This window comes from Neofelis nebulosa, chromosome 7 (assembly GCF_028018385.1).
Source record: "Neofelis nebulosa isolate mNeoNeb1 chromosome 7, mNeoNeb1.pri, whole genome shotgun sequence".
Taxonomy (NCBI): Eukaryota; Metazoa; Chordata; class Mammalia; order Carnivora; family Felidae; genus Neofelis; species Neofelis nebulosa.
Window position 1 is genome coordinate 5,544,909 of NC_080788.1, and position 12,142 is coordinate 5,557,050.

At 54.6% G+C, this 12,142-nt stretch overlaps 1 protein-coding gene across 4 annotated transcripts in view; it reads left to right on the forward strand.

The window, feature by feature from the left end:
- Window positions 1–11,921, forward strand: part of CRTC3 (CREB regulated transcription coactivator 3) — a 109,898-nt gene extending 97,977 nt beyond the window's left edge. The window contains exons 12-18 of one of the 4 annotated variants that reach the window (XR_009263794.1): window positions 154–354; window positions 438–518; window positions 2,688–2,787; window positions 3,221–4,101; window positions 8,972–9,109; window positions 9,828–9,961; window positions 11,090–11,921. Coding sequence is in view for 1 of the 4 variants with exons in the window: in XM_058736497.1 (XP_058592480.1) it covers window positions 154–354; window positions 438–518; window positions 2,688–2,787; window positions 3,221–3,429 (591 nt within the window). In the remaining 3 variants the exon portion in view is untranslated. Of the gene's footprint in view, window positions 1–153; window positions 355–437; window positions 519–2,687; window positions 2,788–3,220; window positions 6,623–8,971; window positions 9,110–9,827; window positions 9,962–11,089 lie in introns of those variants that run through there. The other 3 variants (XR_009263793.1, XR_009263795.1, XM_058736497.1) reach the window with 3 other exon arrangements.
- Window positions 11,922–12,142: the final 221 nt, after the last annotated feature.

The following is a 12,142-nucleotide window of genomic DNA, read 5'->3' on the forward strand; positions in this document are numbered from 1 at the left end:
AAGGTCACTTTGAAGGAGCAGAAGTGGGAGCCTAGCACAGAGGGCCCAGGGGAAGAAGAAGTTGGGCTTTTCCCTCGCCTTGACGGCTCCTAATCTGAAAGGATTTACCGCTAGAACTGCCAACCTAAGCTAATTAGTGGCTTTGTTTTACAGATGGTGTCCTCGGATCGAAGCCCGCTCTCCTTCCTGCCCACAGACGCTCAAACCCAGGTGTCCCCGCCGCCCCCTTACCCCACCCCCCAGGATCTCCCCCAGCCCCTCCTGCAGCAGCCCCGTGCCCAGGAGCCCCCTGCTCAGCAGCCGCAGGTGGCCTCATCCCTGCCTCCTTCTGGCTTCCAGCTCCTCTCCGCCCAGGTGGGTCCTGAACACCGGTCGGGAGGGAACACTTAGTTTACCCCGAGTTCCAAGCTAAACGTTCCCTTCCTTGTTCCAATAAGGGTTCACCTGTGACCAACTTCTTCCCGGATGTGAGCTTTGACCAGCAGTCCATGAGGCCAGGCCCGGCCTTTCCTCAACAGGTGAGTGATCACCCAGGCGTGCCTCTTCCTTCGACCAGGAACCGCACTGTTGAACCTGTTCAGGGTGTAGACTGAGCTAGCTCGGCCATTTCCCTGGGGAGTCTCTGGCATCCTGGATTAGGTGCTCCACTGCCCTGGGTTCGGGTGTGTTCAGTGGCCGAGGGGGCCTGGAATCTCCCCTAGCCCTCAGGTGCTGGTGCCGGCTGCCTTGTTTAGTGGCCGGCCTCTGCAGAAGCAGGTAGGAGATGGCTGGTGACGGTTTAGGCACAGACTTGTAGCATGGCTTATGGCAGAAGGGACCACCACGGTCCACTGATCTATCCTGCTGAGGAGACTGAGACACAGGAGGGTCTCAGGTGGGACCAAAAAGATCTTTTCTTTTCTTTTTTTTTTCTTTTTTAAATTTAAAAGAAAGTTTATTTACATATTTTTGAGAGAGAGCATGAGTGGGGGAGGGGCAGAGAGAAAGAGAGGGAGACAGAGGATCCCAAGCAGGCTCCATGCTCTCAGGGCAGAGTCCACTGAGGGGCTCGAACCCACGAGTTGTGAAATCATGACCTGAGATGACACCAAGAGTTGGAGGCTTAACTGACTGAGCCACCCAGGTGCCCCTCTTCCTTTTTTTCTGTAAAGACTTTTTTAAAATGTTTATTTATTACTGAGAGAGAGACAAAGCATCAGCATGGGAGGGGCAGAGGGAGGGGGAAACACAGAATCCGAAGCAGGCTCCAGGCTCCGAGCTGTCAGCACGGAGCCCGGCGCGGGGCTCAAACTCACAAACTGCAAGATCGTGACCTGAGCCGAAGTCGGATGCTTAACTGACTGAGCCCCCCAGGCACCCCTTCTTTTTTTTTTTTTAATATCTGTTTATTTTTGAGAGAGTGGGGAAGGTACATACATGCATATGCAAGTGGGGGAAGGTGCAGAGAAAGAGGGAGAGAGAGAATCCCAAGCAGGCTCCATGCTGTCAGCACAGAGCCCTATGTGGGGTTCGATCCCATGAACCATAAGATCGTGACCTGAGCCAAAATCAAGAATCAGACGCTCAACCGACTGAGCCACCCAGGAGCCCCCCCTAAGATATTTTCATTCAACCACTTCCTTTTGTTTTTTAGGTTCTCCCTAACGATCACTTAAAATATATCTAGATTTTATAGTGTTAAGTGTGGATTGGGCTTAGGATGGGTTAAGAAGAGAAGGGTTTGAGCTTTTTTTTTTTTTTTAAGATTTTTACAATGTTTTTTATTTGAGAGAGAGAGAGTGAGCACGTGTGACTAGGGGAGGGGCAGAAAGAGGAAGAGAGAGAATCTCAAACAGGCTCCCTGCTCTCAGCGCAGAGCCAGACAAAGACATGGGCTCCATCCCAACAAACCGTGAGATCATGATCTGAGCAGAAACCTGGAGTCGGATGCTTAACTGGCAGGGCCATCCAGGTGCCCCTACGGGTCTTAATAACAATTACAACAGTAAAATAAATAAATAACAGATGTTTCCCGAGTGGGCCATGGTAAAGACTCATGGCATAAACCGGTAGTCCCTGCCTTCTCATTTTCTGAAGAAGCCGGTTTAGTTTATGAGTCAGAGAGTCTCCCTGAAAAATGATAGGAATGCATACTTTTGAAAGATTTTTAAAAAATAGTTTGGAATATGCATTTCTGGAAAGGCACCGGAGACAGTGTCCAGTTCTGACCAGTCCTCACCGAGGCTTTCTCATGGAGAGGGACTTGCCTAGGGTTCCTTCACCTGAGAAGGAAAGGATATCACCTCCTCATTTTTCTGGAAACCAAAGGGGGAAAGAGTCCATTGGTCACATCACTTCCTTGGTGATACATGGAACCTTTGAAGGACTCCCACAGACGGTGTGTCCAAAGGCCTTGGTGTGGCTGGGGGGAGAAGGTGTGAGACCAGAGCTGCTGCAGAGACCATGACTGTTGATGTCTCCTGATGGCTTAGTGGGCCCAGCTGTGTGTGAACGGGGATGAGCCATCCACACTGTGGGCCTCAGGGACCCCCTCCTCCACCCGAGCACCTGCTTGCCTGAGAGGAATATTCTGTGTGGGATCCTAGAGAGAAGGGACCCTAAGATGGTCTTGCTCTGGGAGCACCTTGCATTATTCTCTCCTTGGAAGCAGAGGTCATTCCTCACAGTGTAACCTTGGATGCTTCCAGGTGCCCCTGGTGGAACAAGGTCCGCGAGAACAGGACGCGTTTCACTTGAGACCCAACCTGTATTCCAACTGCGGGAATTTCCCAAACACCATCCTGACAGGTGAGCGTGGGCCAGCCCTCAGCCTCCTTACCGTGTTCGTTTTGTTGTGCCTTCACACACACCGTTGTAAGATAGTATACACGACATCAGATGAGGCCAAAAATTAAGGTCTCCGGCGCAGCGTTGCCTTTTTGAAACGCAGGTGCCCGGCCCCAGAGACGGTGAGCCAGTGGGGAAAGGGCCTGGTGCTCCGAGCCTTTTCCGAACTAGTTAGTTTGAAGTTCAAAGGGAGAAAAGCCTGCAAAAATGGGAGGGTCGTGGAACTGACGGAAAAGCACGTAGATTCTAGAGCCACCCGGACGCCTGGGAGTGGGTGGGACACAGGCAGTCACTGTCACGGTGGGGAGGACGACAGGGACGGCCTCTGAGGGGATATCCTCCGTTGTGTGTGCCTTTTAACCCGCCCTGTTTTCCCCCTTGCTGCTCCCTCCAGAAGACTCGAGTACCAGCCTGTTCAAAGACCTCAGCAGTGCGCTGGCGGGCATGCCCGAGGCCAGCCTGCACACGGACACTCCATTTCCTCTGGAAGAAGAGCTCCAGATCGAACCCCTGAGCCTGGACGGACTCAACATGCTAAGTGACTCCAGCATGGGCCTGCTCGACCCCTCTGTTGAAGAGACGTTTCGGGCTGACCGACTGTGAACAGAACAGACCAGGACCAGAACTCTTTTCTGAAGGCGCCGAAATAGGACGGCACGGAATGGAGCCAGCTACCCCCCTGCCCACCGGGCTTGAGTCATCTCGGGCCTCTGACACGGCAGGAGCCAACGCCATGACTCCTGGCTTTGCGACGAGGTCCCGTCTCCTGCGCTGTGGCTTATTCTAGACCAGAGAGCCATGCACGGCCTCACCGGCCTGCGGCGAGGGTTAGGCTCTGCAGGCCGGCTGACCTGACCGGGAGCCCCCCATCGACTCAGTCATCACCATGCCCAGTGCGTCTTTTTCTTGGCCCTCTAGTCGGTCCATGTGTACGAGCAGAAAAGAACGCTGTGATGGGGGCGGCAGTCGCCTGGTGCTGTGCCCAGAACCACTGATGTCCGTCAACACTGAAGATCGGGCCCGGAGCGGAGGCAGCTGGGGGCCACGGGCCTCCAGGAGCTGGCTCAGCCACGAGCAACGGTACCACAGCACCGCGAGGCCGCCTCCGCCCTCGCGCTTCCTGCCGGGCACCCGCCAGCTGGTGGCGGGCGGTCCCGGGGCACGGCAGACGGCCGTGATCTCGGAGATGCCTTAATTCCAATATGAAGAATTCTTCCCACGATTTCGAGCACAGACCCGAGTTTCGCAAACTGAATGCTCATTTGTCTTCTCCAAGTATGTAATCTCCTTTCTGCTGCTTTGGGACACCTCTTCCTGTGGACGAGGGGGGAAAGGGAGGACTATTTTATTCAGTCACTGAAAACCAACAAAAATCCCCTGGTAACGGATGAGCCCGAAAAGAGGAAGGTGCTTCCTCTTGACGGCTGGGGTGGAAAGCACAGAGGGCAAGACACACGATGTCTTCCAGATGAGCTCTAGACAGGTGCCGGCCTCCCCCTCTGCAGTCGGGTGGGAAGGGGTGGCGGGAGGTCTGAGCAGCAAGGTGGGGGGTGGGGGGTTTCTCTGTGCCATGGGAGTGTGAATGTAACCCCGCTAGGCTGATAGGCTGTAAGCTCCCCGAGTGCAGGGACCGTGCCTTATTCGTTATGAGACCCCTAGTTCCTAACAAGTGCCAGCACTCAGTAGGTGCTCATAACTGTGCATTGAATGCATGAACGGACGAACGGAGGAATGAATGAATCTGCCTCTCACTACGAGGCAGTCTAATCTTTCGCGTACCCCCGTTCCCTGCCAAACCTCAAGGCTTTAGCTTTTTTTTTTTGGAACACTTGTGCGTGTTCAGCATGCACTTTAATATGCTTTTAACACTAGGTGACCAAATTCACGATAAGACAGGGCGCCCCGATCTCCTCGAGGGTGTGCGCCACAGCAGGTAGGTGGAAGCTGTCTTCTGAGCACCATCAGAACGGCACCAAGCAAACCGGGGCCTCCCAGGCACTGGGACCCCGGGGATCCCGGCCAGGCCCCCACCTCCAAAGATCTTTTTCCTTTCAGATCCGTGTTGTGCTCTAAATTGCTTTCAAAAAAGACCATCATTCTTTGAGATCGAAGAAACAGTCTGCAGTAAAAGGAAGGCCTAAATCATGAAGCTATCGTTAGTCATTAGCACTTTAGCATAAAGTAGTGTTAGCGGATTTCCACCACTGCCGGCCTTCTGACCTAACCCCTGGCCACACGCCTGACGGGTGGGTTTGAAGAGCACCTCTGGGGATGGGCCTGGGCAATGGGGCAGAATGTGGGCATGGCAGGAGGGGCCGGGGAGGAGAGGAGCACTGAAGGAAAGCTGGAAGACGCTGGAACTTTTGCCGGGACAGCCACGGCCTTTTCCAGAGACACCGGCAGAGTCGCTGAAGGTTGCTGGACCGCCCCCACCCACAGCAGCAAGACCGCCCTGTGCCCCACAACGAGAGGAGTCCGTAATGGGATCCTGGGCTGTTAACCTCTGCAGACCTCTTTCCATTTCTGTCTCCAGAGGGATCACGTCACCTGCAGTCTTTCAAATAACCCTGATGGCACAGCTGCCTCTGTGGGGCCCGAGTCCTCCGCTTCACGTTAGCCCCAAATCTCTGCCGTTGAATTAGGAAATCCACCCAGGGTCCTTGCCTGAGCTCCAAGCCCCATTCCCAGTTAAAACTTTCATACTGAGGATCTCGGGAGGGGGTGACTCTGTTAAAAGCACAAGCCTTTTCCCTGTGATGCTACGCAATTCCCCAGCGGGCGGAAGAAGCCGGCTCCATGCTGCCTGCCCTGTGCCACAGGCCCCGGGGAATCTGACCTGGCCTCTCAGACGGGGATCGGTGCCCCTGTTAGGAGTTTGGTTTTGTTTTTTTTTTTTAGGTACCAGCATAACCCACTCTTTGCACAGTGCCTTACCCGTGGGGCTGGGGGCCCAGCCCTCGGTCTGCACAGCAGTGCCGCCTGTATAGCGTGATGCCTGGGACCCGCGTGGTGCAGGCCCGCCATCCCTAAGGCATTCTCCCTGGGACTGGTGCAGAGGCTCCCAGGAAAAGTGACTTGTCTGGGGGAGTGTCATGACGACAATGAGGTTTAGCACTGAATTAAATTTGTCCTTAGGGCCACCAGCCCATTCTTTTCCCGTGAAAAGGTGTTGGGCATTATACAACCCACTTTGCTTAGCCAGCGTCAAGGACACCCACGGACGGGTGTCCCTCCGACCTCCAGCACGTAAGCCTACACTCATCGCTGCCTTTGCAACAAACCAGGCGAGGCCCTCGGCATCCGAAGTGGCTGCATACATCAGAATAAACTATCTTCCAATATTTAGTCTTGTTACAAGAAACCGATGGCTGTACTATTCTCATTTATTAGCAGTTAAACAATATAGAACTAAAAACCTATCTGTGTTCCATTTTTTTCCTCATTTCCATACAGTTGTGGTTTTTAGGACACGGTGTTAGGAGAAACATTTTTTGATCACGTCAAGACCACCATAAATTCTCCTTTGTCCCATCTCACTTCTCCTGTGTGCCGGCCCATGTGCGCATTCGAAGACCTTTCCAGCTCTGACTCCCGGCGGCTCTGTCATGCACGGACGGTTCCATTGCTTGGCGAAGGAGCCCTCACAGCAACTAATCAGACTTTCTGCCAGTGTCCTAACTCCCAGGTCCCTTGTTAAACAATATTTAAAGATTGGAATTTGTATAAAGTAGCTTCCAAGTTTTATAATACGTCGTTTTACATCTTTCGTAATTAAAAGCAGCACAATAAGGTTGTATCTGCGCTTGGTGTTTTCCTTCAGCCTCGGGCGACGTGAACTTGGGGAATCGCCGCCTTCGCAGCTAGGCCTGTCGCTGGGCTTCCGGGTCCTTGGCTCAGCGGGTCCTGCATGGGCCCCGCTTGCCATGTGTTCCTAGCACGCGCTCTGGCCCCTGTGCCCGGGAGAGCGGGGCCTGAAATTGGGCACGTGGTTCCTCTGAAGCCGTGGGTGCCAAGGGCAGAGGGCGGCCTGGCAGCGCCCCTTCCAGACCCCTGCTCCGGCCCTCACCTAAGACCCCTCCCCTTTGGAGGTTTAGGCCACTGATGCTCCTTCCCCCGGTGTTCTGCTGTCATGTTCTGCCCCCACCCCCAGCACTCCCCTCCTCGCCAAGAGCTTGGGCTCTGTTTTCTGCCCAGCCCCGTCCCCTCCACTTTCCAGCGGGTTTCCAGGCCAATTCACCCCCATGCCCCCTACCCCAGCCATGCCTCCTTCAGACCCATCTCCTCAGCCACGTCCAGGGCTTGTCACAAAGGTGACTCAGCCGAAGGCTTACTCAGAAATCCCGTCTATGGCCCAACTTCCTGGGCCACCATGTCTGCTCTGGTCCACACACCCCATGTCCTTTGACCCCACTGAGAACTCTCTCCCTTGACCCTTCTTTCAGCCTCTCGGGCCTCTCCTGGCTTTCCTCCCTTCCCTGAGCAGTGGCCTCCATGACAGGGAAGCAGCCCTCCTCCTGCTCTGATCCTCGGCCTTTCCCTGCTGGGATCCCCACGGGAGAAAACCAGCAACCCCACTCTGTCCCCTAAGCCGATCCTCTCCTGCCTCTCAGGAGTGTTCCGGACCTCCCCTCTCCAGACGCCCAGACATTCAGGCCCCTGGGGGCAGCTCCCTCAGCGCCCCACCTGCCGTCCATCCCTCCGCCTTTCCCAAATTACCCCAAATCTCTGTCCCTCCCCGGTACCTTCCCCCACCACCTTACCTAGTTCTCGCTTGCCACATGGTGGCTGATCTGCTCTTCCTGCGGTAACGTCCCGCCGCCCCAGACCTCATCCCTCCCCAGACTCTTCTTCCTGTACATATATGCCTTGTCTCCTCCTCACTAACAACAAACAGAAGGAAACAACCCTTCCCCAACCTGGCTTCTCCTTGGACCATTACCTTGTCTGCTCTCCCTCCTGGAAGAGTTGATCATGCTCTACTCATACCCTTCTCTTGACCCGGCTGCAAACCCCTCTGCCCAACACCCGGTCCCAGCCCCTCTCGCCTGTCAAGTCCCTCTCCTGACCTTTAAGCCCTGTGGCCACTCGCTGCCCCCCCAAACCCTCTCTCTGGTTCTTGTTCACTCAGGTCACATGTCCGTTTCCTCCGTGTATCCTCCTCCTTGGCCATCTTTTCTGCTTCAGATCAGCGGTCCCCAGGCCACCTGTCCAGTGCTCCAAGTAGACCCCCACACGCAGCCCCCTACCCCACCCACCTGTTCGCTCAGGTTCACCTGCACCCCACCCCATGCCGCCAGCTGCCTTCGTCCTTCGTGGATCTGTGTGCACCAGCGAGCACCCATAATCACCCTTGGACATCCACCTTCTCCGCGGGAGTCTAGACTGCCAGGACAGGGGCCACACTTGTGCACTAAAGTCCCCTTCTCCGGGCCTGGCATGTAGCAGGTGCTCAGGAAATACTCTCAAACTCCTGTATGCTCCCTCTGAGACCACGGTCTCCACCCTGACACTAAAGCTGGACGCAAGCCGTCCTGCACACCCCTCCCCTTCACTTGTCAGACCCAGCCCGAGTCCCAGGGCCATCTCAGCCTCCATTCTCTCCTCAGCCTCATGGCCTGGCTACCTCCTCATCTCCAGCCCCGTAAGACAGCCTCAACGTGCCTTCAGAAATCAACAGAGTAACGAATTTCACTGTGTGCCTCAGGGTCCCTATCTATAAAACGGGACAATAAGCGCCGTCCCCCCATTTAATAGCGCCGTAGAGGGTAAAATGAACTCACACAAAGGACCTACAATTGTGCCCAGCACCTGACAAACATTCAATAAATGTCAATCATTACAGGTATTATGTTGTGTGAATATGCTGCCCTCTCAACGGCAGGAGGCACAGACCTTTAGTAGCACTAACTTGTACAATGCTCGCTTTCAAATATGAAATCCTAGTACAGAGAGGAATGTTTTAACTTGACCTTATTTTCGTCCTATTTGCCTAATGAATGCTGTACCCTTGGCAAGTATGGAAGTCAAGAAGCCCCTTACATGCGACTATGTCCCAGTGTGGACACTAGATGGAGCTGAGACCATAAGAGTGGCTGTTCCGACCCAGAAACAGCTGGATTGAGCCACCTGACCCTCTTAAATTTAGCCTCTGGACCGGGGTGGAGGCCGTGCTGGTTCCAACTGGATCCTCTGACGGCCGAGTGCACCAAGAGGTCTGTCCAGTGACCACTCAGCCGCGGACGCCAGACACTGCCCACCACACGTCCCTCACGGCCACCTGAACGTAAGGCAGGGCAGGGTGACTTCCTGGGTTTACAAGAGGCGCAGTCACCCGGCTCAAGGCGGGGCACACGCTCTGCGCCCCAGGCCGGGCGCCTCCCACCGGCCGCAGCACCGGCTCCCGAGGCTCAGTTGTGCAAGCGGAGCTCCGGAAACCGCGTGGCCTCGCCCTCCCGCCGTGACCTCGCAGCTGGGGGCCCGGCCCCGCCCCGCCCGGCCACCAACGGGACGGGACGTTGCGCGCGTCCTCACCGCGGAGGGGGAGGAGGAGAGAGGGGGGAGGGGGGAGGGGGGAGGGGGAGGGGGGAGGCTGGGCGGGAGCTCCGGAGCCACCCCCGCCCCATTTCTCTTTTCCAGAAATGTATTTTTTTTTAAGGTTTTGTTTTTAGAACAGCGCCCCGCTCGTTATGAGACACTCGTGTCACACTCAAGAGTACAAACAGAAAATGCTCCAGTGGACACCAGCGCCCCCAGAATCCTCGGGGGCGACCTCTTTCTCCGTCCATCTTCAGAGAGAAGGACAGATGGACGGATGGAAATCTTTCCCAGAAAAGGGCTCCTGCAATGATACACGCTCTTCGCGGGGGGGGGGGGGGGGGGGGGGTGGGGGGGAAGTACTTAAATTCAACAGAACAAAAGGAAGCCTGGATGTAACTAACTGAAGACATTGCCCAACTGCAAATGATTGTGCTTCTTATGTTTCTCAATTATTTCCCTAAAAGGAAAGAAAAATACCAAGAGGCTGGATTCATTCTTTCAACATGTTTCCACTGTAGATGGCATCTCTTGACAGCCGGTGATTTGGGACGAGGAAATGAGCTCACCCGCTTCCTATCCCCTTCCCCTCCCAGAAGCTGTGAGTTCTTATTTTTACATTGTCGAGTTCTGTGCTCCTTGCATCCTGTCCTGTAACCATCCTTCCCACCATTGTTTGGCTCAGTTCCGTGCAAGCATATGGGTTTTCTGCTCACGGCCAGTCCTTTCCAAATGAGCTTCCTGGTCCTCTGTTCCCGAGTCCTTCAGCTGGGAGCTCCTCCTGACCCCTTGACTTGGCCTTCAAGGACTCTGTTCCCCGAGAGGGTCCTGTCGGTCCCAGCCTCTGGGTTGCGGCTGCCAGGCTGCAGGTCTGGAGACCTGAAGCGCGGCCCGGGGGTAGGTGGATGGTCAAACGGGCTGACGGATGCCCGGTGAAACCGGCACAAATCCCCAGTGTTGGGTCAAGCACTGCACTCTCCAAGATGATTCCTTGCTGAAAACCGAGTCTTGAACTTGTATGTGGTGATACACAGTTGAAGTTTTAGATTTTGGAAAGAAGGGAAACGACTAGGGCGTGGGGGTGCAGAGAGGGGTATGGAATATTGTGTTGAAAGAAAGGACAGGCCAGGCTTCTGGCCCAGGGAACCTCCATGACCATGTTTCCCATCGCTACCCTCACCCCCGTACATTTCATCCCGTTAACAGCAGTGCCCTCTCCTGTCTGCACTTGGAGAAATCCAACTTCTTCAGTGCCTAGGTCAAATGCCACCTCCCCTGTGAAGCCCTTCTGTGACGTTTGGATCATTATTTGGCAAATATTTACTTCCCTCCTCTCCCACTGCGGGAAGAGTGATGAGATGGCTGATGAGATGTTTAGAGACCAGACGTGGAGCCAACCACGGCATGGGCTTGGTGGCAGAGCATGCCTGCTTGGGCTTCTGTCATTGCCAGGAGCACAGTTCCCCCCTGCATAGCCCGCTCGTTCCAAAACAGACCTCAACCAAACCCCTGCCAGGAGCCAATCTAGCTAGGCCCAGCAAAACTGGCAGTAGAGTCAGAAGTGCATGCTTATAATGTAAGCCATTGAATGAAGGGGCCATTTGTTACGCAGCATTGCTGCGGTGATGGTTGACCAATGCACTTTCTCTGTCCATTTTCTCTTTTGTGCTTGAGCTGTACTTTGTCCCACAGCTTTACTTCATTAACCCTAGAACTGATTTTGTTGTAGAGTCTGGCTTCCCTCTGGTCTATGAGCAGCTTGAGGCGAGGACGGTGTCTGACTCAATTCTGACAACCCAGTGCCCAGTTGAATGGCACCCAAAGTCACCCTTTCCATCTGCAACCTCTCCAGGACAGCCGGTCTCAGTGGAGAGCCCAAGGCCTCTGCTTCCAGGACACATCTGCAAATTTGGACAAGAAGGTTCAAAAGCCCCACACTTCGGTATCCACTGCCAGGGAAAACACTCAGAGCACAGCTGCCCTCACCTGGGAGCATTGGGACAACGGCCTCTTTGATAGGCTAAGGAATGGAAACAGGGAGACGACCTGGTAAGTTCATATGAGAGGGGTGGGGACGGGAGAATATAAACAAAGAACCCTGGAGCCACAGAAACCTTGGAAGGCCAGTTTGCAAGGTGTCCAAGTAACCGGGAGGCAGTGATGGCACAATGGAGGTCTGTCCCAGGGGGATGAACACCAGAGCCAGGGTTCTGGGGTTGGGAGGGGTAGCTGCAAACTGGGGTTGCCAAACTCTGCCCACCAGCATCTTGCCATGACAACCTAGGTTCCAGCTAGCCTAGTTTCCTTAAAATTCATCATCCAGACCAGGACACTTTCTGAAGGCAAAGCAGACACTATTCATAATTATGCCAGGACGGGGGTGCCTGGGTGGCTCAGTCGGTTAAGTGTCCGACTTCGGCTCAGGTCATGATCTTACAGTTCATGAGTTCGAGCCCCGCGTCGGGGTCTGTGCTGACAGCTCAGAGCCTGGAGCCTGCTTCAGACGGTGCGTCTCCCTCTCTCTGCGCATCCTCCTCTTCCTCTCTGTCTGTCTGTCTCTCTCTCTCAAAAACAAAGAAACATTAAACAATTTTTTTAATAAAAACAATAATCGTGCCAGGACAACGGACATAATCAGGGACGGCCAACCAAAGAGAGACGTGCGGTCAGCCTGCATTGCAAGGAACCAGACCTAGAGGCCATATTGCTTAGGGGCTGAGCGCATGGGCTCTGGAATTAGAGACCTGGGTTCAAACGTGTCTCTGCCCATCCTGGCTGTGAA